The following is a 27,323-nucleotide window of genomic DNA, read 5'->3' on the forward strand; positions in this document are numbered from 1 at the left end:
GCTGATTTAGGACAAAAATACAGATTTTTCGCAAACCACCTCACATCGTGTAAGCTTAGTGCTATTAGTGTTGCCAGTGTATTTGTTATAAGAGCTTACATTTGTATTTCTCTTCCAGGTGACCCTTGCAAAGAGACAGTAGGCCGATCTTCATGGACAGAACTCTGATCTTTCCGCTGCGACCCCTGTGAAATACAAACCGAAATGAAATGACATCGTCTGTGTGCTATCAGTCAGAGAAATGTTAGTGTCAGCGTGCGTCTCGTACGTGTCATAGACGTTGAGCAGCCAGTTAAGGCACATGTCCACACACAGTGGGACATTGACCAGATCTTTGTGTTCCTGCTCCAGACCATCATAGATTGACGTCAAACAGTTGATGACCTCAGGAACCGTCAGCTGCTGAGAGTTTACGGTCAACTTATGCTGCTGAAACATCGACTGAGCCACATTCAGATCCAACAGGTCCACTGACAGACAGACAGATAGAGAGACAGACAGATCAACTATTGAGCAACAACACACCATTATTTCACTAAAAGCCAAATCAAAAGACAATTAATACTGCTAGGAAATAAAGCCAGTGGCGGAGCCAGAGGGTGGCAAGGGTGGTACCGGACCCCCCGACATCTGACTGGCCACCCCAAATTTAATTTACTACTTTCACTCCATCAAATAATTCACTTCCCGTTAATTATTAGATTCAATGTGTTGGACTAGACAGCCGCCTTAAACTTGAAAACAGGACTTGCGACGCTATCCATACCCACCGATAGCGCTTTCTGAAAATATTAAATATATACGAGCAAGAAAATGTAAACATATCTGATGTTGAACTTTCACATACGCTAAATGAGATTTGTAAGCCATATGACACTTGTTCACAGTCTGCAACTGGTTATAGTCCATAGCACAAACAGATTCACCGCTTGTGTTTTACCAACAATCAAAACATCTTATCGTTGACAGAGCGAGAGATTTACTGCGCCTTGTTTACAGTTGTTTTATTTACCCCAATTAACAACTCAAAAAACAAACAGGCATGCAAATGAGAGATGAGGCATTGAGACGATACCACATATACACACGCTCCTAACTAATTCTCTCTGTGCGGTTAATTGAGCCGACGGACTGAGACGAAGCACTGGTGCGTTTCTAATCATTTAAGACTTACGGCAGAGTGCTTTCTGTAGACGCCGGATCTTCATGGCCGTTCTGTATGCAGAGAATCGCACGTTGTTGAGGTCAGCTAGAGAGAAACAGACAGAAATTAATGCCAGCGTGCAAACCAACAACATTTTATACAAAAGCATAAAATCTAGAAGTATCAATGAAATGAGTGTCAAGATCTAGAGTGGCTTGTGTCTCTTAAAGGGATAGTTCGGCCAAAAATGATATTAAACCCATGATTTACTCGACCCCAAGCTGTCCGAGTTGCATATGTGCATCGTTTTTCAGACAAACACATTTTTGGATATTTAAGAAGATGTTTTAGATCTTTCAGTTGATTAAATGTAATGTTACGGGGTCCACAACCTTCAAGTCCAAAAAAAGTGCGTCCATCCTTCACAAATTAAATCCAAACGGCTCAAGGATGATAAACAAAGGTCTTCTGAGGGTAATCCACACGGTGTTGTTGTAGAAATATCCATATTTAAAACTTTATAAATGAAAATAACTACCTTCTTAGTCGCGTCCGCATTCAGGAGAGAGTATTAGCGTAGTGTACGCACTTTTCTTAGTGACGTATGACAAATTCGGAGGCCGTGGGCACAGAGCAGCAGCAGAGTAGCCTCCGTAGGCTGCGTAAGCTCTCATCCTGAATGCGGACGCGACTAAGATGGAGGCGCTACCGGAAGGTATTTATTTACGTTAATAAAGTTTTAAATATGGATATTTCTACAACAACACCACGTGGATTACCCTCAGAAGACCTTTGTTTATCATCCTGGAGCCGTTTGGATTTAATTTGTGAAGGATGGACGCACTTTTTTTGGACTTGAAGGTCGTGGACTATGGGTGGACCCCGTAACATTACATTTAATCAACTGAAAGATCTAAAACATTTTATAAAATATCCGAAAATGTGTTTGTCTGAAAAACGATGGACATATGCAACTCGGACAGCTTGGGGGTGAGTAAATCATGGGTTTAATATCATTTTTGGCCGAACTATCCCTTTAAGAGACAAGCTAACTCATCAATGGCAGGGAAAGAGTTAATAGACCCTCAGTCCTCTTTATGCTAATAATCACTTTTTTGCAATTTTTTTAGGTGAAAAACATGTAGATACATTTTTTTGTAAGATTGATGTGTTTGTGTGTTCGGTCTTCAGAGATTTACTGTCTTGCAGAGATGGACGTACACTTTCACTGTCCAATATTCCTTCAGCTTGTATTTTCATGAGAAGTGAGGAAGTCTCTCAGGCCTGATAAGATGTGAGTCTGTGTGTGTGTGTGTGTGTCTGTGTCACTTACAAAGGGATTGATAGAGCTCGGTCATCTTGGGATGGTCCCAGCACGTGGACTGATTCTGATGACTACAGAAGAGAAAACAGAGGGTCAATTGGGCTCAGTACAGTCATATAACATCAGCTGTTGTGTGAGAGAAATGCTGTTTTAGATACAAACAAGTGATGGTGGGGTTTAGGGTGCATGTGAAGCAATGGCTGAGCTAGATAACAAAAAACAGAGATGTACTATTGGGAGGTCAGAAGCAGGAATATATGTCATAAACCAGGGGATCCCAAACCGTTCATTTCGTGACCCACTTAAGCAAGTATAACTTATAACAGGATCCAAGAAAATATATATTTAAATGGTAAAGTGCAAGAAAAAATACACATTTGGTCCATTTTTAATAAGAGCAGTTTTGTTTTCCCTGTGATTGTATGAATGAAATATATGTTATCGTTATATGTATATATGTAATATATGTATATGGTATTGTTTAATTGCAATACCAAAAAAAAAACATGCAAAGCTAGTCATCAGAAGTTTTTTGTGTCATTCACAGCAACAGTCAAGTGACTCTGCACAACCCACCTGATATGCCTAATACAGTCCGCCACTGCGGGCTGCGTCTGCTGTCAAAAAAATTACTAAATAAAAATGTCAAAGCCCTAGAATCTGGGGTTTTTGGTAGTTTTGCATTACGATAAGTGTATATTAGTGTGATTTTTTGATTTCCCTATGGCATTGAAGATCAGTTGGACTTCATTGGAAGTGGTGCATAATGTCAGACTTAATGAGTGTATAGAGATCTCTCAGGGGAAAACTTCTCATCTCCTATAGAAGACAGATTTATTAGTGATAGTTGTTATTAGTGTGCCGTCCTGCATCGTCTCTGACATAAACATGATTGATATCTCAAATCACACAGTTTCTTCAGGAAAGATGTGCTAATATTTTTACAAGCACTTAGACTTAAAACTTTTACCTTTCCCGTAGAAGATAAAACAGACAGAAACATACAGAGAGACAGATCTGTGCCATCCAGAGACAGACACAATATCACAAAGACAGAAGTATCCTTTTCAGGCAATAAGAAATTACATAGCAACCACTCAAAACACCCTAGCAACTGCATAGCAACAACCTGGCATCTACTCAAAAGAGTAGCATCATGCTCACCACACTAAATAGGACCAAAGTGGTTGACTGGCTCGCATTCATAGGGGAACTACTTTAAGTGCTACCGTATAAAGCACCATGTGCAGCTATCAAATAGCATCAGGATTCAGGACATCACATAAATCATATTTCTCACTGCCGAAATAGCTGAACTTTTCCAGAAAAGGTTTAGGTAGGAACTACATACTAATGTTTGACAATTACAGACCATACAACAGAAAGATTGGCAATGAAATCTAAACGTTGTTGTTAAAGAATTACCTATTGCTAAATTAATACTGGCAAAAGTTTCCCTCAGTATCTGTGGGGTTTATAGCCCTGAGGTTAACTAAAGACAGTTAACCAAATATGCTTATGCAATTAAAAGATATGACTGTTTTGAAGAAAATCTGACTTTTTCCATGTTTAAGTGCTATATTTGGGTCCCTAGTGCTTCTATTAACCTAGACGATGTGAAAAAGATCAACCCAGTAACTAAGTTTTGATAAACCATTTTCTGCAAGCATGTAAAAAATAGGTAATTGAAGTTTGGCTCCCCTTGTGATGTCACAAGGGGGTCTTATTATAGTAATACCACCCATTAATCTACACTATCCAACCAGAGAGAGGGAACTAGCGAGAGAAAATAATTGACAGCACAATTAAGTTTTAATTTCAACAAATCACCATTATGGTGATCAGTGTTTGCATTATTTCATCTCATTTGCATTTAAAAGGACACACACAAAACGCCACATTTTTCCTCACATCTGCAAAGTGACACTTGTAACGTGTTATAATAAATGATCTATATGGTTTTTGAGCTAAGAACATTTGTACTCTGGGGACTATGGCTGCACGATAAATCGCATGTGATTATCATGCGCATCTCGCCAGTAAAGCCGGTTCTGTGATTAGTAGTAAGTCGCCATAACCTGCTTTCGAATAAAGCAGCATTTACTACACAGCTCTTCTGGGTACACCAAAGATTTATTTTACATCAAGTATTGTGAAATGTCCTCTTTAAAATCTAGTGATCGCTCTGCACAGCGCTCACGATGTCAAGCCCACCTTTGTTATCTGGGGTCGCTTGGGATGTGGTGACACACGGTACTGCGTTTATCAGAATGTTTTACAGCGACAGCTGAAGTTTTGCTCTCCGGTGTGGTTAGGTTGCGTGCCCCGCGCCCGAATCAATGCAAACTGTGACAATCTCTGCAAAGCATATCAGGGTACACACCCTGGTACAGTACAGAACAATCACACTGGCCAAAACCAACCGTACTTTGGGGGTCAAACAATACGGATAGTGAGAGGACACCCTTAAATAGACAGTGATGGTCTCTGCTATTACCAATGCATTCAAGGTGCCAGGGTCAAACAGGTTGCTGTGGACGACCGATCTGTCCCATAATGTGATTTTCAGCAGGAACATTGAGGACTGAAGCATTCAGGACTGTCTGGAGGTTTTGAGCTATGGGCGGTAAATGAGCCGCTTACAGCCATCAGCAGAAATAAAGCACCTACGATATCCTCTCCTCAGTTGACCCCAGCTTTCCAGCATTAGATCAGTGTTATATACTGTCCATACAGTAACACATCTGATCTAAACACCAGTGAGCGTCTACATTAACAGTTGCCTGAAGAATGAAGTGATATTTCTCACTATGTTTCTCAGACGTCACAATGCATTCTGGGATTGCTTTAGATTAATTCAGGTATATGACATAACCTGCTGTTTCAGATAATGGTCAAACAATGTAAAAAGCAGCACCATTATGTTGAAAACTGTGAAAAAAGTGTAGTGTTCGTGTCAGAAGAGTGCCTATACGACAAATTAAAATGTGGCCTGTGGGCAGCTTAATAAGTTTACAAGTTAAAAGTTGTTTTGCTATTAAAATTCAAAACTCTATTGATCTAGTAGACAATCCCTTGTCCACCAGGTTGTTAAATTCCTTTGACCCAATTTCCATTGCTTGTCTAACAGATATAGTCGCTAAGCTGAAGCCTACTGTCTCAACTCTTGATACTGTTCCCACATGGTTCTTTAAACAGATTTTTGAGAGTGTGGGGCATTGGATTTTATCTATCATAAATCGAAGCCTTATTTCTGGTTCAGTTCCTGCCTTTTGTAAACATGCTTTGGTAAAACCCATATTAAAAAAGCCAAATGCGGACGTAACTGATTTTTCAAATTTTAGACCCATCTCAAATCTACCATTTATATCTAAGATCCTTGAGAAGACTGTGTCATTGCAATTACAGAGCTTCCTCGACGAGAACAGTATCATGGAGAAGTTTCAGTCGGGTTTTAGGTCCAACCATAGTACTGAATCTGCATTATTGAGAGTTCTAAATGATATTTTGCTGTCTCTTGATTCCGGGGACTCTGTTATTTTAATTCTGTTGGATCTGAGTGCAGCATTCGACACGGTCGACCATAGAATTTTACTGTCCCGCCTTGAAAAGTCTGTGGGCATCCGGGGAAATGCTCTTAGTTGGTTTAAGTCTTATCTCACAAATAGAACTTTCTCAGTTGGTATTGGAGATTCTGTTTCGTCTGTAGCTTCTCTTACTTATGGCGTTCCTCAAGGATCAATCCTGGCTCCTACCTTCTTTGCATTGTATATGCTGCCATTGGGATCAATTTTTAGGAAACATGGGGTTTCGTTCCATCTATATGCAGATGATACTCAAATTTATCTGCCTTTTAAGCGCAATTACAAAAAGGGTCTTGAAACCCTTTACGCATGCCTAAATGATATAAAATCCTGGACATCTTAACTCAAGTAAAACTGAGGCTATTGTGTTCGGCACCTCCTTTGTTGATGGGAAAAATACCATCAATGTGGCAGACATGTACTGTGATTTTAAACCTACGGTTAGGAGTCTTGGAGTGGTTCTGGATTCCTCCTTAAAACTAGAGAAACACATAAATATAGTGGTAAAATCATGTTTCTTTCACCTGAAGCTATTAACTAGAGTAAAGCACTTCCTTTCACCGATCGAGCTCGAAAAAGTTTTACATGCTTTCGTTCTATCCCGTCTTGATTACTGTAATTCCTTATATGTAGCTCTCCCCCAGTTTTCTATTAAAAGGCTACAAATAGTCCAAAATGCAGCTGCCCGATTCCTGACTGGGACGCGCATGCATGAACATATCACACCAATTCTAAAGTCCCTTAACTGGCTGCCAGTGTCGTTCAGAATCGAGATGAAAATACTGCTGTTTGTTTTTAAATCTCTGAACGGTCTGGCACCTACATATCTATCTGAACTTATAAACATCTATCTACCTGGAAGGTCTCTAAGGTCTACGAGTAATTTTAATCTGGTCCAGCCAAGCTCATGCCTAAAGTCAAAAGGGGACCGTGCCTTTGCAGTTGTTGGTCCTAGGCTTTGGAATAGCCTACCTCTCTCCTTGAGATCTCTATCCTCTGTATGTCAGTTTAAACATAAATTGAGGCTGTATCTTTTGGAGCGAGCATTTACCTAAATTTCATTTTATCTATGTCTTTTTTAACACTCTGAATGTTTTATGTATTGTATGGTATTTATCTTTTTTGCCTCATGCTTTGTGAAGCACAGTGGTCAACGTCCGTTGTGTTTACTGGTGCTATATAAATAAAGGAAAGAAAGAGAAGAAAGAAAGAAAAATCCTGCTAATTGTTAAATTTGTGCTGTTCATGTGTCTTACCGCACAGGACTCCACATCACAGAGACTAAACCCCAGGGACAGAGATGAGCAGTTTAACTTTATGTGCATCAGTAATAATCTGACGCAGTGAAGCTAATGACATCCACAGCATGTTAGAGCTGCATACAGCATGAACATCTGTCAACAACCAACAGTACAGTCAGATGACAACTCAACATCTGTCAGTATAAATCTATAAACTTTACACTCATATAGGGGCAAACACACACATAAAACCATTAAAAATCTTTGTCAACGAACTTCATTATCGATTAGTTGGTCTGTGACATCACATACTCCTACATCAATGTCGGACATCACAGACACGCGTCTGCTCATACAGCGAGAGCTGTGCACTTTGTTTCTTTAAGCAGTGCAAGCTGCAGGCTTAAAGTCAGGCTCGTTTCTTCATAGAACACAAGCTTCTTCTTCTCACCGCGCGACCTGCTTGGTTAAAAGCAAGGCAGCGTTGCCAGGTCCTCTGCCTTTCGGTGGAGTTCTGAATTGGGCTTCTTTTAAAAAGCACCAATGGTCTGATTCACGATTTTACATTTTCTTTTGGTGTGTAAGTGTGTATTAGTTCACGTTAACGATATGCAAAAGGTACAAACCCCAAAGTAAACGATGACGCGTGTTATCTTCTCCAACGTAAATCTCTTTTCTTGGACTACAATAAACACGCAGATTGTAGGCAATGGTTTACTTCCTGGCATTTGTGATGTTAGGTTCATTGGTTGTTTGTATTTGTGATGTGAATAGTCATTGGGATGCTTTTGGACTAATGGGCTGGTTTTGTTACACGGATCTGGCAACCCTGACAGGACAACGACAGACGCAAAAACGCAAACGAATGCTGGTTAATAAAGGTTTAATTTCTTGCTTTAATATAAGAGAGTTTGTATGTGATTTTCAATTAATTTGTTTAATTTGTTGGCTTTCATAAAAATAGTTTAAACCAAAAACTATGCCTTTGTTTTAAAGTAAGTGGGAAATCCATGTTTTTATTACAGTAACAATTCATTTATATCACTTTCATATCATAATGGCTTATTTATTTAGTTAATAATGAATAATGTTAATTCTCATCAAGGTCTAAAGAATAAAATGAGTTTATTAATCCCTGGCTAAATTTCCTCACCAGCACATCCCTGAACATAAAATTAGTTTTGTTTGTTTATGTTTTGACATCTAGGGGCTGTTTACACTTGGTATTAAGATGTGTTTTCATCAATCGGATCACAAGTGGACGAAAGAGACACATCACGTTTACACCTGGTATTTAAATCCGTCTCTTTTGTCCACTTTCGACCGCTTCTGTCCTGAATACTGTGAGGGGGTGGTCTGTCGAGACGGTGGGCGAGTCATTCAAACGCGAGCGGGAGTAATTATGAGTTTATATGGACGCAAAGTAATATTATGTTGGAGTCCACTGCTTGTTTAGCAAGTATACATGCTGCATAGTGTTTTTTACGTGTATATGTTAGAGCTTTCTTTGAATTTTCAGCGCAATTGATGAAATAGGATCGCGCAACTTTCACACGCTTTCAAAACGAAACTACGGAGATCAGCCGCTTCAGTTTTATCAATGAAAGGCTAAAAATAGCGCTGTTCACCGTATGTTCACGCCAGAAGTCAAAAAAGACGTAAAACTTGTGTTTAATACCTCAGATTATATAAATGGGCGGAGAGAAGGCAGTCGCGTGTGGCTGTTCAAACACATTCAACCACATTTGCGTTCCGCAACTCCAAAGCGATCCGATCGGAAGTGGTTTCAACTACCTCTGGATGTGGTTGAAAGTGGTCAAAAGTGAACGAGCTCAAAACGTTTTGAACACCGTTTACACCTGGCATTAACGTCGTCCACTTGTGATCCCATCGACGAAACGCATGTTAATGCCATGTGTAAACAGACTCTTAAAGATGTTTTACTATTTAAAAGCTACACACACTTTTTTATTTAAGGCTTAGAATAAGATTATCAAAATATAATCTTAAAAATTAATCAAAAAGATTATATTAGTAAACTCTTTAGTGTGTGGCTTTTGCTCTTTTAAAAGTACACTCCTACACATAAATGCACTCATTCAGTGCCTTATTTAACTACAGAGGGTGAAACATTTAATCAAGTAAATATTTATGTTATCAAATTGATTATTTCGAAAACATATTTTCAATGTCAATCAACAGTAAAGAATAAAAAGCTGAACATATTTTGATATTGTTTTTGACTTTGTGTGTGCCAAATCGTTTTACCAGTCATTTTAAGGTATAGATGTGGTGATTTTGTTTTTGAACCTTAACGCATCTTGGATTTCCGACTTCTATCTTCTTTTCTTCCAGGTGTTTAACAGACAAACAAGTTCTTTAAAAGTCACATCTATTGTTTTATCACAGTGCTCTATGCTTATAGGGTTAATCCATGCAGATCAGTCTGTCACAGATTTATCCTTAAGTGAAGTCAGTTATAAACACAGTCTCAGTTAACTTTTAATAATTAACTTCACTTGTTTAGCCCGTCTCAAGATCAATCAGATGTTTTCCAAAACAGTAACCTACACTCACACAACAGCTCATTTGAGAGTTTACTGAAGATTCTCTATGGAAATAAAAGGATGAGGGCCAAACTCATGTATATTCATATATACACAACCATATGGGCTCTGTCAAGAGTGATCGCTGGAGAAGAAGTTCAGCCACCGGCCATTGCACATATGCACACACTTTTTGGTCTATTTTATGCTATTACTTATATTATATCTATATTATTATGCTCTAGTTTTAATACTTTAGTCTTTAACTCTTTTATAGTACAAAAATAATGCTGTTAGTATACTACTACACTAATAAATACAGAAAGCAAATGTTCAATTGAATCTGTCCAGCTTTTGATTCATTAGGCATGTCATTTATTTCTATAGTTTTGTGTGTCTATGACAGCGCTCCAGTTTAATATTCAGCTTTAATCCATTACTTGCTCTTGGTGGTTCTGTGATGGCAGACATTAATCAAATACTGACATAAACATTTCATGACTAACAACAAAACTGTTAAAATAAAACTAATCGACTTTTAATAAATATGAGCGTAATGTAGCAAACAATACTGTCTGAACTACTGCATTCAAAAGGTTACCATGGTGAAATGTCTTTCTCCGAGTCTCCATTATTTTATGTCGTTTCATGTCATCTGCTATCCATCTTTTCTCATTTCTGGATCATTTCCAAGTCTATTGTCAGTGAGCAACAAATATCTCTCTCTCTCTCTCTCTCTCTCTCTCTCTCTCTCTCTCTCTCTCTCTCTCGCTCATCCTGTCTTTCAGAGCTTGATTGTCACTTAGCTAGGGGATGGTGTATTCAGACAACGTCACTGAATCACAATGATCCCAAATCTTCTGGGTAACGGTGTCAATAAACTGAGAGAGAGCAGCGTGAGATCTATTGAAACTGACTTGCTTTCTCTGATGGGCTGAAAAAGCATTGCTTCACACAGTATATGTAAAAAACCTTATCTCCACTGAGACCTTGGGGTCGTAAAACTGTGGCTACTAAACTTTTTTGTCTGCTTAGATCAAAGTTTGCTTTCCTTTGCCTCTCGCAGGTCTCTTTAGGCATGGGCACTGATCTGAGCTCTACCAGCAGTTATATACCACAGACAATATGCAACGTATTACAGAAATCATAAATTACATGTCCGCAAAAATCTCACAAATACCAAAAGCTCGTATTAACAGAACAGTAGCTGGGTTTCCATCCGAACGTAGAGCAATTCTTTTTTTTTTTATTCACAAACAAAAAGAAAGACAAACAAATGTGAATTAAGTCCATTTCCATGAAGTTGTTCGAGTGAATGATGGTGGTATTGGTAACCAACAGTAAATAAAACAAGGCACAGGAGACCGGACTGCATAGTCACTGTTGGGCAAGTTATAAAGAGTTTTTAATGCAGGCACTAATAGCAAGGGCATTACAACGACGTCGAGCCTCATATAAAGGAAAGACAACATCAGCTGACAAGCAGTCACGTGGGTTTAATGTTCACAACGTCAGAATTTATTTGGCAAATTTCCATATCCCATTATTACTCCTTTGCTCAAAAATAAAAAAAACACCTCTAGGGCTCTAGACTAACTTTTTTCACTAGGAGCACAGTGAAAATTTTAGGGGCGCAACCAGAAAATTTAGGGACACAGACTGTAAATCAACATGCTAACCAAATATTAACATTTCTACTAATTTCCACTGTATTACTAATAAATACTTTAATGATAGATGCAGAAAGTACAATGTGCCATTTCAAATTCAGTGTCACATCACAAAAAAAGGTCAAATTTACTGGTCGCACATGTGCGACTGGATGTAAAATTCAGTAGCACACTCTCAAATTTTGGTGGCAAAATGCCTGGAGCCCTGACCTCAAGCAAGCGCAAAAACTTTTTTTCGCTAATTAAGGGATTTTTATTAGGAATTTGGCATTTCCATCACTCGTTTTTGATGCAATACTTCAAAATGTGCATATAATCAGTGTGATGGAAACATGGCTAGTGATAGCTAGTGAATTTTCGAATAATTATATTAAAATAGATTAATATGTTATTTATCATAACTACATGAAGTGGCGGATTTAGCAAATTGTGGGCCCAAGGCGAAGGTATGTATGGGGCCCCCCTATCTGAACTATAAAAGTTTTAAAAAAGTTTTATAAAAAAAAATATTCCAAAATGAAGATGGAAAGCAAAGACCACTAACCAAAGAACTAAACTCAAAAAATTGAAACCAAATATTTATCTGATTTTTACAGCAGTTTAATTTAGCGGATGTTTTCTTCACAAACATAACGAAAGGATATAAATTTGCCCACAGTGTACTGTTGAGTTTTTGAAAAATTTTCAAAGAATTTTCCCAAAATATGTGTGAAAATAAGATTTTGTCACCAAAAATCATTCCATTTGCTGAAACACAGAGAAAGTTGTTGCCAAATTAAGACTCAACAGCAACCCGTAGTGGACGAAAACATCACCAACATAACATAGGGTTAAATTAGTTTTTTTCTGTAGAAACGTTATTTACTTCACCACAAAATAATTTTTATCAGTGTAGGGCTAAGGCTATTACTAGCAGAACAAGGCAGTTGACTCACCAAAGCCACATTTTCGCTTTATATTTGTCTTGATTCGTCTCTGCTCGTGTACTTTCCAAGTCCCTGTGTCACCCTGTGTTTATCTTTCGCGCCACGCAGCGCGCACGGTTACGGACTACTCCATTTCATTGTGAAAAAGGGGTGTGTGTGACAATAAACATGAACTGGACATTTTAACCACTATTTCAAAGTTTCAACGTATTTCTTCAGAATATTAATACAATTTACAATGCTTTTGAAGTGTTCATGATGATAAGGGCTTTATTTATTTATTAGGTTGGACGGGGGCCCCCTAATATGACCGCTGGTAGGGGGCCCCCAAGCAGCTGCCTACCTATGCCTCTATGTTAAGACCGCCTCTGACTACAGGCTAATAGTTTATATATTTAAGGGGTCCTCTATCTAAGATGTAAGAACTACTGAATACTTTAGTGGCTTAAATTCACGTGGGCTCAAAATTTGACAGCAACTTTAACAATTCTGGACATTTGCGGTTCTTAAAAACTGTTTTAATAAAAAAACTGTGCAAACTCTGGCAAAACAAGTTCTTTTTTGATCTGAAGAACTTTTGCAAGAGCCTGGTAACTTTAGCAAGTCAAAACAACTTTAATTAATATATTAACTTCAACAATTCATAAGCTTTTAAATGGGACATTTCATGAAAATCTGACAAATACTTTCATATTTAGGTGCTATAATTGGTTCCCCAGTGCTTCTATCAACCTAGAAGATGTGAAAAAGATCAACCCAGTAACTTAGTTTTGGTAAACCATTCTCTGAAAGAATGTGCAAAAATAGGTCATTGAAATTTGGCTCCCCTTGTGATGTCAGAAGGGGATTTTAATATAATAATACCGCCCCGTAATCTGCACTATCCAACCACAGCACTGCCATTTAGTGCAGAGATCAGCTCATTAGCATTTAAAAGGACACACCCAAAAACAGCACATTTTTGCTCACACCTACAGTACAAGTGGCAATTTATTTTATATCTTAAAAACTCTTGTGAAATGTCCCCTTTTAACTTTTTAATATAAAGGTTATATTTTCTTCCGTTTTTTATTTATATATATATTATGTTGTGTATTCCAGTATTTCATCAAAAAAGTCCCATCTGTGCCCAAAGATTGCATCTCGGCTAATCCTTAAATTTGCTCTGACCATAAAACCACATTGGTTGTGTACATAAGGAGATCAAGGAATAAGGGATTACGTGTGTGTGCATATTTGAATGTTTTTCATATTTTATATCATTTTTAATTTTCACAGGCCATGTTGTCTTATGAGGTTTTTTTGGCTTTCTGAAAGGTGTGGTTGGGGTGACTTATGCATGTTTGGCTGAACGCGTCTCCACAAAGTCTACCATTTCAAGTAGATTTAAGTTCACATCAGCCAAAAAAATCAACAAACAAAAGAAATAAACAAACAAAGGAAAGGTCAAGACTAAGAAAGTGGCCTTAAGAGATTTGTGTTACTTACTTGATGTAGTAGGGCACTTTATTCTGAGACACGGCTCTCTGCCAGGGTGTCTGAACCGAAGCTGTTGACACACAGATAATAAAACATCCATTAGATCTGAATGCATGAAGACCTGATGGTCCTGGTAAATGAAGCATTAATTAAGCACATCTCTCTCTCTTATAACAGTGATATCTATCTCTCTTCATTTCTCTGGACACTGAAGCATTACTGCTCCTAATACAGTATATGTCACATATCTGCTCTCTCAGCAGACTAACTCTGATAAATCTGCTGTGTACACGCTTTTACCCGAGAGCACCTACTGACACAGGATTAAGGAGGCTTGAAACTTCAAAAGGACATAAAAGTCTAAGTCAGTGTTTTAAGTTAGGCTGTGGTAAATAATGGACTTTTTATATGCGACTCGAATCAGCAATCATCAATGCACTGAACCCGCTGGAAAGCTACAAATCAAAGCATCAGATAAATATCAGTCTATATTCATGTTTTCTTTTTAGGGAAATATAGGGCTCTATCTTACATCCGGCGCAATGCAGCGCAATGCGCGACGCAAGTGTATTTTGCTAGTTTCCACCCTGCGCAAATATCATTTTCAAGTTTAGCGCCACGTTGTTTAAATAGCAAATGCATTTGCGCCCCGTTTTGCGCCCATGGGCGTTCTGGTCTGAAAACGAGGTGTGTTCAGGCGCATTGTTGGTGTGTTGCTATTTTGAGGCAACTAAAATAGACTACACCAAGTCTAAAGTCAATGGCGCAATATGTTTTTTGTTATTTAAAGCAGAAGTAATATGCGCCTATAAACGGGACGACAACGCGGGTTTGCTTATCGCATACATGAATGCGCAGCAGCACAAAAATGCTTTTAAATATGAAAGATTAAAGGATTGAATGTAAAAGATTATTATTAAGTCTCTTGGACATAAATGAGGAGCAATTATGAGACGTTATAAGATGTAAAGAGCTGCTTCACCTGTAGCCTGGGTAAGTAAATAAATGCTTTGCTTTAAACAAATGCATCTGTTTTTAAATGTTTTTTTTTTAAATGCTACCTCACGGATTTATTGTATATGATGACTCTGTACCTGTGGATATGGTGAGATGAGAAACATTTTTAAGTAATGCTTAAAAAAAAAATTATCTCCTGTTTGTTACAAATAAAGTATTTTAGAGTACAAACCTTTTCTTACATACTTGTAAATAATTTTTTATGATATTGGATAGCCATACATTTAAAGCAATTAAAAGCCTGCTTTTTTACTTCCATGACTAAAAGAAAACGGGTTTTAAATGTTTTAATAAAAAAAAAATTTCAATACAAGTGAAAAACAACACAATTATTTAACATTAATCTTAAACTGGGAATTTTCTTCCTCCGCTTAGTTTTTCAGTTGACAAAGTTCGTCATCTAAATAGGGATTAGACATAGCGCCAGCGCAACTTGCTTTTTAAATTGGTTTATTGCACGTTACGCACAAAACACTCCCATTAGTCATTAAAAAAAAGGACCAACCCTTTTCGACCGTGCGCTTGGCGCACAAACCATTTTTCCCATCATTAAATTAGCAAAAGTGGATTCGGACACGCCCATTTAGACGTTGCGCTGTGTGCTTTAGACAATGCGCTTAGATCGTTAAAATAGGGCCCAAACATTTTAAGGACGTAACATATAAGTACACAAGTAATTAGGAGACAAAATAAAAATGCAAAAATCAGAAGCAATAATACTGGAGAAGTGACTGCTCTTTGAAGAAGAAATAATAATATTTATTATATTGTAATTTTCATGTGCGCATTTACAAGAAAGAAATGACGTTGATGATGAGACGCTTCTCTTATGGACGCGACACTTCTGAAAGCTGCACTATGGAAAATTATTTAAAAAATGAAAATGTTTGAAAACTTGCAGTGGTATTTAAGCAACTAAATATTGATATCTGAAATATCAGTAAGGTAAAAGCATTTGGTAAACCTTTTTTCATGGTAAGGTATGCATGAAATTGCTTGAATTCATTTATGATTGTTGAACTGTTTTGATGTGGCTCAGTGACTCACTGGATAAGAAGTGTTGAGAAGATGGACCAAAATCCCTGTGTGCTTCCTGCAAGAGCTTTAACCGATCCTCTACAGCGGCCTGAAGAGACAAAGAGAAAGAGAGAGAGAGACAGAGTGAGAGAGAGCGATGATGAAATATCACACAAACTCAGCAAATATTCAGATACACACAGACTTCATTCAACTGTGACTTACACAGATTCTGATCTGAAGAGAAACTATCATCTCCAAGCTCACACAGATCAAAGAGAGAGAGCGAGAAAATGGAAAGAAAAGGAAGTCACTTAAATAAGAGCAAAAGAAAAGTTGTTGAGAAGGTAAAGCACCTGCAGTAGTTTCCAACGCATGTTAAGGTTGTCCAGCTGGCGGTTTGTGGTGGAGGACAGCTGAACATCCAGTGGTGCCAACTGACCTGCCAGATCATTCACAGCTCGGACGTCCTGTTTGAGAGGAGTTATCTCCTCACGAAACGCCTGGAACACAGACAGGGAAGAAAAATGTACATATTTTACTAAGAATATTGCTTTCCTAAACATGGGTTTCAGTCTAGTCCCAGACTAAAGTGACACAGTGTGACATGTTTGGTCAAGTATGGTAACCATACTCGAAATGCGACCTCTGCCTTATTTAAAGGGTACTTTTTTGAAAATCAGAGTGATTTGCACAACTCTGACTGAACTCTCTGCTCTTCACCAGGGGCTTCTCGGGTGCTGCGAGCAAATCACTCCGCCCAACTAGCAGTGCTTTGCCTTTTGAGAATATAGTTCCAGTATGTATACAGTTTAAAGATGGCTGTGTCTCATATCACCTTGTTATTTGTACATGCTGTGACTATACAAATCACAACATATACTGTAAATAGGAAAATGTTGCTGTTATTTTGTCATTTATTGGGAGCAGTATGCTAGCTGAGGCCATTCACTTCCAGTCTTTATGCTAAGCTAAGCTAGCGGGGGCTGCGTAAGACAGAGTTACAGCACGCACGGAGATGAGAAAGGTATGTATGGACTCTAGGGGATACGGTGAATAAGCTAAATTCCTAAAATGTGTACCTGTTCCTTTAATCTAAATCCTGTCTGTGTGACTGAATAAACCTTTTGTTTAGCTATAAAAGGCAGAAAATGAAAGTGGTTATGAGAATACTAAAAACTTGACACGAATAAGAACAGTAATATAATAACACACTAACCGTGGTTCTGTCGATGTGGTCCTGTAGGGAATCTATGAGAAGATCTCCCACGGGTTGCCAGCCTGCTTTAAGCTCCTCAGCCTGGGCTAGACGGAGGTCCAGCTGGTCCATGGAGCTCTGGAGGTCCTGAAGTTTATCTAGAGCTCTCTCCACCTGATCCTGCCAGGTGCCCACGTGTCCCATCAACCTCTCCCAGCGCTCACCAACCTCCGCCGTCTGCTTACGGATCGCTTTAGCCACCCGCTGGGCCTTCTCCTCTGGGCTCAGGTCTGGAGAACGTCCAGAAACAAACATTTTAGTCGATGGGGACTATTTAAGGCAAATGAGTAATGGGATAGCACTACATCTCCAAAATACTTGTTTTAATTTATATGAAATAATGCAATGGAATCTGACATGATTGATTTAGCTCAAATGATGCTAAAAATCATATTATTTTCAGGTTTGTCCTGTTCATGCATCAGTAAAAAAATCAATGCTTTTATCAAAGCAAGACTATTTCACAGTCACCATACTAAGATTTTAAGTGTTTATTAGATTCTCTTATGAATATTGACGGTTTTAAATCACTTTCAGATTATTCTTACGTCCTGGAAATATCCTCCATGGACACTTTTCATGACTGAACAAAACATAATAATTCACTCTACTTGGAAAAGCTTAGCATGCCATTAATACATTCAGGGATTACCTTACCAATGAAGGATAGATGTACTGTAACCAAGGAAATGATTTAAAAAGGGAGACTAATATACTGCATATTATCTTCAAATACTTTCCAATTGAAAGTGCATTTACGATATCAAAAGATCTTGCTATGGTGAGCAGCTTTCCAGACTTCAGAAAAGAGCAATACAGCCACTTTATTTTTCTACATTTCACATCTATCATTATGAAGAGATTTAAAAACGAAGCTCTTAATGAGAGAGACCGAGGTTTCACAAATGAGGAGAGACAGATGTTTGGGGAGTCTACAGTATGTCTCCACACCATTAACATCTGCTCTTTCGTTCTGCTTCCAGACACTTCGAGGACATGCGAGGACACTTTAGGTAATGTCCCCATCACAAACAGCGAGACTTAATTCTCCATTCTGTAAAGCCCATCTCTGTCTTCCATCTTTACATTTCACTTTCCGCCTAGCGAGAATCAATTTACAACTCAAATCCATTCGAGCGTTTGTGCAAAGGTATGAAATTCAATTACGATCCAGAGGTTGAAGTGAAACGAAACTGGACATTTTATTTTGTAGCTGCTTGTTTGTGCTCATTTGATTATGAACACTGGAACAGACTGTTCAACCTTCAATACATACAACTCAATTTAAATATATGTATAACATGGGAAGTTTTGGGTTGCCTTCCATGATTTTATCTCAGTGAACTGCAGGCAAAGCACATGATCTGGTTTATTTATTGTACTATCTGGGCTTTGATCTCATTGACAAGGTAACGTGAAGTTTAGAGATAGCTAGCATGCTAGCTTAGCACACCATCAAAACAGTAGGATTAAAACAATAGCCGTTTCTCAATACCAAGTACGCCAAACTCGGACTTGTGTCCTTCGTAGTTCGAACTTGAAAGTTCAGACTTGGAAGAACGAACTCCTGAAGCGAAATGCATTCTGGGAATTTTCCCTGTCATAAGTCCACACAAGTCTCCTCTGATGCATCCTCGATAAAATGGGCAGATCAAGAACAGATCCGGGGATTTTATGTGAACTTGAGCTTGATGCGAACTTTGAATTGGAACAGTACTTGGGCCGCGACTGATGACGTTTCACAAGTCCACAAGAACACAAGTACAGACAAGAACGCATATTTAGAAACGGCGAAGTTTTTTGCTACAAACTCACTTTATAACAGAAGTCGATGTTTTAAATAACTATATGTAAGCTGATGAGGCTTTGGATCGCAAAATTAAACTATAATTTAACTGTACTGTATTCTACAGTGCTAAAGGCTATGTTTATAAGCGTTGCATTATAATAAATATACTGGAGTGTAGGGATCGACCGATAAGGATTTTTGTTTAATCAGCCTTAGCCGATGACCGATACAGGCTGTCGATTTTCTTGAGCTGATATTTGAAGCAGATACTGCTTTTTTTCACTCAATTTACATCATAAAAATGACACAATGCTGATGCCAAATGTTACAAGTCTCAATTTAAAAAAGTAACATTTATTGAACTTATCAAAAACTATATTTAACAAATAGTAAAAACAGGTGAGGGTGCTATGGAACCATGAACTGCACTCTCCACAATGATGAGGAACTATCAGCAAAGGATATTGATTTCTAGCACTTTACTACTACAAATATTGATAGAGATGAGAAATAAAAACCCGCTTTGTCCAACTACGATCAGCTGTTAGGCCGAGCTTTTGATGTTGTCATGGAAAGGTTGGTGGTTTTTAGTCACATGACCTGTAATCGCTTGCGCCTTCCAGCACTTTGTCTGTAAATAATACTGAAAAAAAAAAACCTGGCAAACACAGCCACTTATCGGTCAATGCCGATACACATAAAACTCACAAAAATCAGCGCGATATATCGGTGTGGTTATGAAAATACCAGACATGACCAGAAGAACACAGATATACCATACATAATCCCAATCAAGTTTATTGTCTTCATGTTTTATCCATCAAAACATCTTTATTTGCATGTATTTAGCAGCAGGGTTGCTATGCCCTTATAAAGGTACCATGATGAAACTGCCGTATGAATGAAATGGACTAGTGTAAATGTCAGTTTAGCAACATCAGTGGCTAATATCGCTGTGTTTGGAATAAAAATGTATTACTTATTTTTCCTCTCTATAAAGAAATTTGAAGCAAACATATAAAATCAATATTTCTCCAAACACGCACGCCTTTGTACCAAAAGCCCTAAAGGATGCTGTTTTGTGAAGTGCTTTCAATGATGACCATGCATGAGATTTTTTCTCAATGTGATGACTGAGGGTCATATCTCATTTTAAAGGTATGGACTCAGATTTTCATTTTTATAACTTGTGGGTAAAATTAAGACATTACTGTCACTATAAGATTTTCTGATTAAAATAAAGTTCACAAACAAACAGTTGAGGTGTTTCACGACAGCGACCCAAGTTTGCCGTTATAAAATACTATTGTTGCCATGCAGATGAAACAATAGTAATACCCTTAAGTTTAAGAGAAAAATTACACTTGCTTTATGCAACCGGGCACTGATTACAATTGCGATCTTTGACCTGTAAGGGGACCATGAACAAACTCCACTGGACCAATTCACACTGCAATAATTCATTTTACTAAAGCACAAATAGCGCAGGATAAGTTATGAACACAATCTTAACAGTTTGTTTCAATCATTGTAACTTGACACATGAACATTTGAAACAGACAGAGATGTTTTCTAGAACAAAAGCCACTAATGACATTTTTAGCTCAGTAGGGGTTAAAAAATGAATCGTTCACCCAGAAGACATTCAGTCATTCTGATAATACTTCCACAAACACACCCAATATCTCTGGATCAAAAATCCAATTTAATCTTTTTGTTAACTCATGACTGACGTTTGTCCTAAATGAGCTTTCATTCAGGTCCCTGTGGAAGTGTCTAGAGAGCTGTGAAACTTTCCAGACATCAGATCCTGCAGTAAAGAGCACGCCGACAGCAAGTGTCTGATTTATCAGAGTCACTTACATCAAAGAGCATCCCTCAGAGAGTATCTGTCTGCTAAAACTTACTCCCTTCTCACCTCAGATAGGACGTAATGCTATTTCAGGGGCTGTTTACACCAAAACGTTATTAACCAAAAACAGGACACCTTTTACAGTATGCGTTTTGGGTTACACTTTAGACATTCTACTAACTATAAACAACTTTGCAACTATATGTCAACCAACTTTCATTAATTTGTAACTATACGTCAACTAACTGTCATTAGTGTATTAGTAGACAGTAAGGGTTGGGGTTAGGGAAGATTTTAGGGTTAGTGGAATAAGTTGACATGCACCTGCAAAGATACTTCTAGTCAGTTGAATGTCTGTTGAGATATCATCACAATAAAATGTTAGTAAATATTAAGCAGACAGTCTACTAATTCTCTAAAGATTGGTAGTTGATAAGTAGTTGCAAAGTTTTTGACTGTTTGTTTACATAACATTTTCATTGTTGGGTCCTTAACTCTTTCCCCGCCATTGACGAGATATCTCGTCAATTAAGAGAAAACGCTTCCCCGCCAATGACGAGATTTTCCGTCTTTCCGCAATACCGCTATTATCCACCTTCCGCAACTTTTTAAAACCGGAAGTATTGCCCTATGGCAAGCTGCTGCATGTCCGTGTCTGTTTTAAAGATCGCTCTGAATCGGATCTCTTTGAAAAGTCCGTCATAAAAATTGAATTATTTTTGCTTTTTGCTCAAAATATGGTGTTTTTGCAAAAACCTACCCATATTCAAAAGCTGATTACAAAAGAACCACTAAAGGTAGGATGAAACGTTTTTTTTGTTTGAAAGCAGAGGGTCTGTTCTTTTATTTGGTATATTGTATGTTTATATATTTAAAGAAGAACATTTTCTGGAAGGCATTCAACTTTGGTGAAAATCATGAAAAACGATGGCGCTGGCTGGCAACTTTTTTTAAAAACGCTGGCGGTGAAAGAGTTAAAACGCAAAATTTCATAAACTGGTTTTAAAGTGCAATTTTATGATAACGATGTTGCTATTGTCTCCATATTCACGACTAAAATACAAATCTGTGAAAACTGTAACGCTATGCGCACATGTATTACATGTTTTGTCTATTGACTTTATAAACCAACAATGTTTAAAAAAAATTTACCATGTTACAATCCAAGGTCACTTGCAGTAATAAACCTACATTACTGTACCTCAACATCCATCCAAACAAAATTACTGGATGCGTTTCCGGTATTTATCACTCTGTAAAAGAATGTGTATGTGCGCAAGTGTGTAGCGTTTCTTTACAAAGTAACATCGCCATCTACTGACCTGACAAACATAATACAGTATTTTTTAACATTTTCATGAATCTGAGTCATAGATATGTATACATAGATATGTCATATGGCCGCAACATTTATGTAGACACATCACCCATTTTAGAGCGGTCCTGATGAAGAGGTCACTCACCGTTTTTCAGGATCTGTTGCACAGCCTTTTGGTTGTAAATGTTTGTTTTTGTATTAATTTAATGTTACAATTTTTAAAATACAGTAACTTTTTAATGTTGTGTTAGGTAATGCTTTCGTCTTTGTGTACTGTGTACTAGAGGTCTTCTCAGGTCCAAAGAAATGTACCCGACCCGAAATGACACAAATCACTTTATACCCGAACCCGACGTGCATACATTTTTTTTTTAAAGAAAGACCCGACCCGAGACAAACGCAAGAAATTTAGACCCGAGTCCTACCCGAAGTAGTGCCAACCCGACTGGACCCGAATGTAAACAGACCCACATGCAGCAGTCAGACCAAAAACTCTGGTGGCCTCGCAACCAATTTGGCGAGCTGCTCCATTTGTTTTACTTTGTTATTTGAAGACGACACCAAGGTAACCGCTAAAATGTACATTTAAAACTGATTGACATGTCTGTCTCAACAAAAAAATTTACCTACCACCAGCCACACAATGTTGCAAGCGCTCTTGGCAAACAGAGGAGAGGCTTGAAAAGGACATTGACACACACGCGAGAGAGTTCGGGTCTTCTCGAGTCCGTTCGTCAAAAACACATTCATTTTAAATTACTCGAGACCCGATACCGCTATTGTTATACCCGACCCGTGTCTGAGGCACACGTGAAACTTTAAGACCCGAACCCGATCGTGTCTCCGTTCGGACCTCGAGTTTTCAGATCTAAGTGGACCCGTACAATGTTTTGGGTCTGCACGTAACATTTGATAATAATACATGCGCATTGATACAGTTGTGGGCGCACAGTCAGCTTGCTCTTAAGTGTTATCGCACCAGCTTGGCAGGGTTGCCAGTTTTGCGTAACAATCAAATCTATGTAATGACCTTTTCCCAAATACCAAAACTTTACTTTCAGAGTATTCTGCACCAACAAGTGATCAGTTTCCACGGGAAACCCCTGGTTTACATACCGCCTTGGACGTTACAATATGGGTGACGACTTATATATAACGGCCCATAGAAACAGCTGCTAATGACGTATCTGTATATATTTATACAATGTTATGGTGTGTATGTGAAATTATTCAATAAAGCAAATGAAAATGTTTCTGTTTGTAGTACAATCATTGCCATGTAAATGCACCCTTAGTTAAAGTATATTGTGAATTATGATGTGTCTAGACTTTGATTTTGGTTGATCTGCTTTCATTATTTTTTATACAACCCCAAAACAGAAAAAGTTGGGACACTGTAGAAATTGTGAGTAAAAAAGGAATGGAATAATTTACAAATCTCATAAACTTATATTTTATTCACAGTAGAATATAGATAACATATCAAATGTTGAAAGTAAGATATTTTGAAATGTCATGCCAAATATTGGCACATTTTGGATCTCATGAGAGCTACACATTCCAAAAAAAGTTGGGACAGGTAGCAATAAGAGGCCAGAAAATTTTAATGTACATATAAGGAACAGTTGAAGGACCAATTTGCAACTTATTAGGTCAATTGGCAACATGATTGGGTATAAAAAGAGCCTCTCAGAATGGCAGTGTCTCTCAGAGGTCAAGATGGGCAGAGAATCACCAATTCCCCCAATGCTGCGGCGAAAAATAGTTTTCTGAGTTTCTCAGAGAAAAATTGCAAAGAGATTGAAGTTATCATCATCTACAGTGCATAATATCATTCAAAGATTCAGAGAATCTGGAACAATCTCTGTGCGTAAGGGTCAAGACCGGAAAACCATACCGGATGCCTGTGATCTTCGGGCTCTTAGACGGCACTGCATCACATACAGGAATGCTACTGTAATGGAAATCACAACATGGGCTCTGGAATACTTCCAGAACACATTGTCAGTGAACACAATCCACCGTGTCATTCGCTGTTGCCAGCTAAAACTCTGTAGGTCAAAAAAGAAGCCATATCTAAGCATGACCCAGAAGCGCAGGCGTTTTCCCTGGGCAAGGCTCATTTAAAATGGACTTTGGCAAAGTGGAAAACTGTTCTGTGGTCCAACGAATCAAAATTTGAAGTTCTTTTTGGAAAACTAGGATGCCATTTCATCCGGACTAAAGAGGACAATGACAACCCAAGTTGTTATTAGCGCTCATTTCAGAAACCTGCATCTCTGATGGTTTGGGGTTGCATGAGTGCGTGTGGCATGGTCAGCTTACACATCTGGAAAGGCACCATCAATGCTGAAAGGTTTATCCAAGTTCTAGATCCATATGATCCCATTCAGACGTCGTCTCTTTCAGGGAAGACCTTGCATTTTCCAACATGACAATGCCAGACCACATAGTGCATCAATTACAACATCAAGACTGCGTAGAAGAAGGATCTGAGTACTGAAATGGCCAGCCTGCAGTCCAGATCTTTCACCCAAAGAAAACATTTGGTGCATCATAAAGCGAAAGATGCGACAAAGAAGACCTAAGACAGTTGAGCAACTAGAAGTCTGTATTAGACAAGAATGGGACAACATTCCCATTCCTAAACATTGGTCCTCCTCCAGCTGTTCCTTATATGTACATTTAACTTTTCCGGCCTCTTATTGCTACCTGTCCCAACTTTTTTTGGAATGTGTAGCTCTCATGAAATCCAAAATGAGCCAATATTTGGCATGACATTTCAAAATATCTCACTTTCAACATTTGATATGTTATCTATATTCTACTGTGAATAAAATATAAGTTTATGAGATTTGTAAATTATTCCATTCCTTTTTTACTCACAATTTCTACAGTGTCCCAACTTTTTCTGTTTTGGGGTTGTAAAACATTCAGGAAACAACAGGCACTAATAGGAAACAATGGTCTCTAACCTGTTTTAAGCTGCAGGTTCTTGCGTGGCTCCTCTGGTCCTTCGATTGGCTGGTCAGCCAGAAACATGCGTGCCTGGTCCAATGTGCTGAGTACTAAATACTCGCGCTCCTTGAGCTCCGCCCTCAGAGCCTGAAAACATATTTAGCATAATTTATTTAAAATATTAAAATATGCAAGTTAGATGAATCTTTTTTTACACAATCAGCACACACATCTCTGCTACAAATGAACACTTTTAGATTGTTTGTGCGATCTACGGCGTTCGTACAATTACACCGAAAGAGACAGGAGTGCAAACATTACAACTTACACCATAGGTGGGGTTCATTGTAAAAAACAGAGGGTTTGTTGTAACACCTGCTAGAAAATTTAATTGAAACATAAATAATTTAATTTAATTTAGATCATCTTCTTACAGTAAAAGAAAAAGACCAAAAACACAGATTGATCGGCAATATTTAAATAAGTAGCAGTATTACAATTAACCCTGTGTTAATTCGGGCCCCGCTCACCCCTACTTTATCCAGAGAGAATGGAGAGATGGTGTGCGCGTGTGTGTGTGTGTGTGTGTGTGTGTGTGTACTGGGTAAATGGAAAATGAAAAACAACAAGATCAAAAAGGGTGAGAACGAGGGCAGTGAAAGAATGAGAGCACGCACATATAAAAATGGACATAGACGCGCAATTGCGGCAGCAATTTTGTAGGTCAAACAAGGCATTTCTGCAGGGTCACAGGGAAATTATCTAAAGTAATAGCCATTCTCTAGCTCAGACAAAACTCATTCCAGCCTTCAAGCACAGTGGGACATCTGAACGGCCAGACACACACAATTAAATACACAACCCAATCTCAGCGGACAGGAAAACTGGATTACCATACCGCTGATAGTTAGGCCCCTAAGGCATGACTGGAGAACAGGGTCACCGCACCATTCCACACTTCTGAAACGGTCATTAAACAGAACCGGGGGAGCACTTAGCACCTGCCCGGTCCCGTTAATTACATCCTGCTACCGTAAACACAAACCGTATACTAACAGACTGTGATGAGGAGTGACATAGACAAAGAGCAGTCCATTAAAGGAGAGGACTGATTTGAATAAATCATGAAGAAGAGCAAAGAGACATGGAGGGCATGTTAAAGATAAAGATCAGGTGTATGTCTGTGCCTCATTGGCTGACACCGGGTTAAATGGACCGGTAGATCATGACGCAAGCAACACCAAGGTTATGGGTTTGAACTCATGCCACTCATCGTCCAAAAGAGATTTCTGTTTGTTTCGGTACACACTGAGAAAAGATGAGTTTGTCTCTTCCATTTCTTCCTCCACTTTCTTTTTCACAAGGACGATGACACTACCCAGCTTTACAACCATCAAGTCAGCACACTATCATTAACACGAATAACCTCCAAACCTGAAGTGAAAGAACTTCAAAACCATCACTGATCAACTACACATTCTTAAAACCTTTTAAAGAAACACAAGACCACAATTCCAGTCAAAAATGCCCTAAAAGCTGAGTGGATGATGTAAAATATAAGAGAAAGAGAGAGAGAGAGAGAGAGAGGGGGGAAAGAGAATTTGACCGTCATTTCTGGTAGACCTTGAAATACAAAAGCTCTGGTTGAAGATGCAGGAATAACAAAACTCCATCTATCCCTATAGCAACATAAGACAACATAGCACGAATCATAACCTCCGCTTCAGTTTTCTGTATATAACCATTAAAAAATGCTAAAATTATTACAAGATTTATTTGCATGCATCAAAAATGTATTTTGACAAATACACTCTTTACAGTACAGTGATTACGGCTGTATGGGAACAATGAACAATTATATGGAAAATTGTACGGTGGGGGGGGGATTAAAGGCAGAAATGTGAGGCTTGTATATGTGACCAGTCAAGGAAAGTAGGGAAACAAGTCAGATCTGGAGCATTTTGATTTATTTAGTTTCTAAGCTTTCCAATGATGTGTAACACATATAAATCTGATAAGATTTGGAGAAGTTGTGGCCATTTAAATATAGGAAGAAAATTGAGAAAGGAAAGTTAACACTTTTCCCTGCCGGGAGAGACAATATGGCTCATTTATATCTCATTTAGCTAAGCCACACCCCCTGGAAAGCCGTTTTGAGATACAGATGTTCTAGCATCATATGTAGTATTTTGTGACAGAA

General features: G+C 38.3%; 1 protein-coding gene across 6 annotated transcripts in view; it reads right to left on the bottom strand.

Annotated features, from left to right (window-relative positions):
- Nucleotides 1–27,323, bottom strand: part of utrn (utrophin) — a 221,429-nt gene that overhangs the window by 56,533 nt on the left and 137,573 nt on the right. For all 6 annotated transcript variants that reach the window (XM_065286533.1, XM_065286535.1, XM_065286534.1 and 3 more), the window contains 9 exons: nucleotides 25,141–25,270; nucleotides 17,168–17,436; nucleotides 16,305–16,451; nucleotides 15,979–16,057; nucleotides 13,924–13,984; nucleotides 2,478–2,539; nucleotides 1,175–1,249; nucleotides 269–470; nucleotides 100–185 (listed from right to left, as the gene is read on the bottom strand). In XM_065286533.1, the coding sequence (XP_065142605.1) occupies nucleotides 100–185; nucleotides 269–470; nucleotides 1,175–1,249; nucleotides 2,478–2,539; nucleotides 13,924–13,984; nucleotides 15,979–16,057; nucleotides 16,305–16,451; nucleotides 17,168–17,436; nucleotides 25,141–25,270 (1,111 nt within the window). The remainder of the gene's footprint in view (nucleotides 1–99; nucleotides 186–268; nucleotides 471–1,174; nucleotides 1,250–2,477; nucleotides 2,540–13,923; nucleotides 13,985–15,978; nucleotides 16,058–16,304; nucleotides 16,452–17,167; nucleotides 17,437–25,140; nucleotides 25,271–27,323) is intronic.

Source organism: Paramisgurnus dabryanus, chromosome 21 (genome assembly GCF_030506205.2).
Source record: "Paramisgurnus dabryanus chromosome 21, PD_genome_1.1, whole genome shotgun sequence".
Lineage (NCBI taxonomy): Eukaryota > Metazoa > Chordata > Actinopteri > Cypriniformes > Cobitidae > Paramisgurnus > Paramisgurnus dabryanus.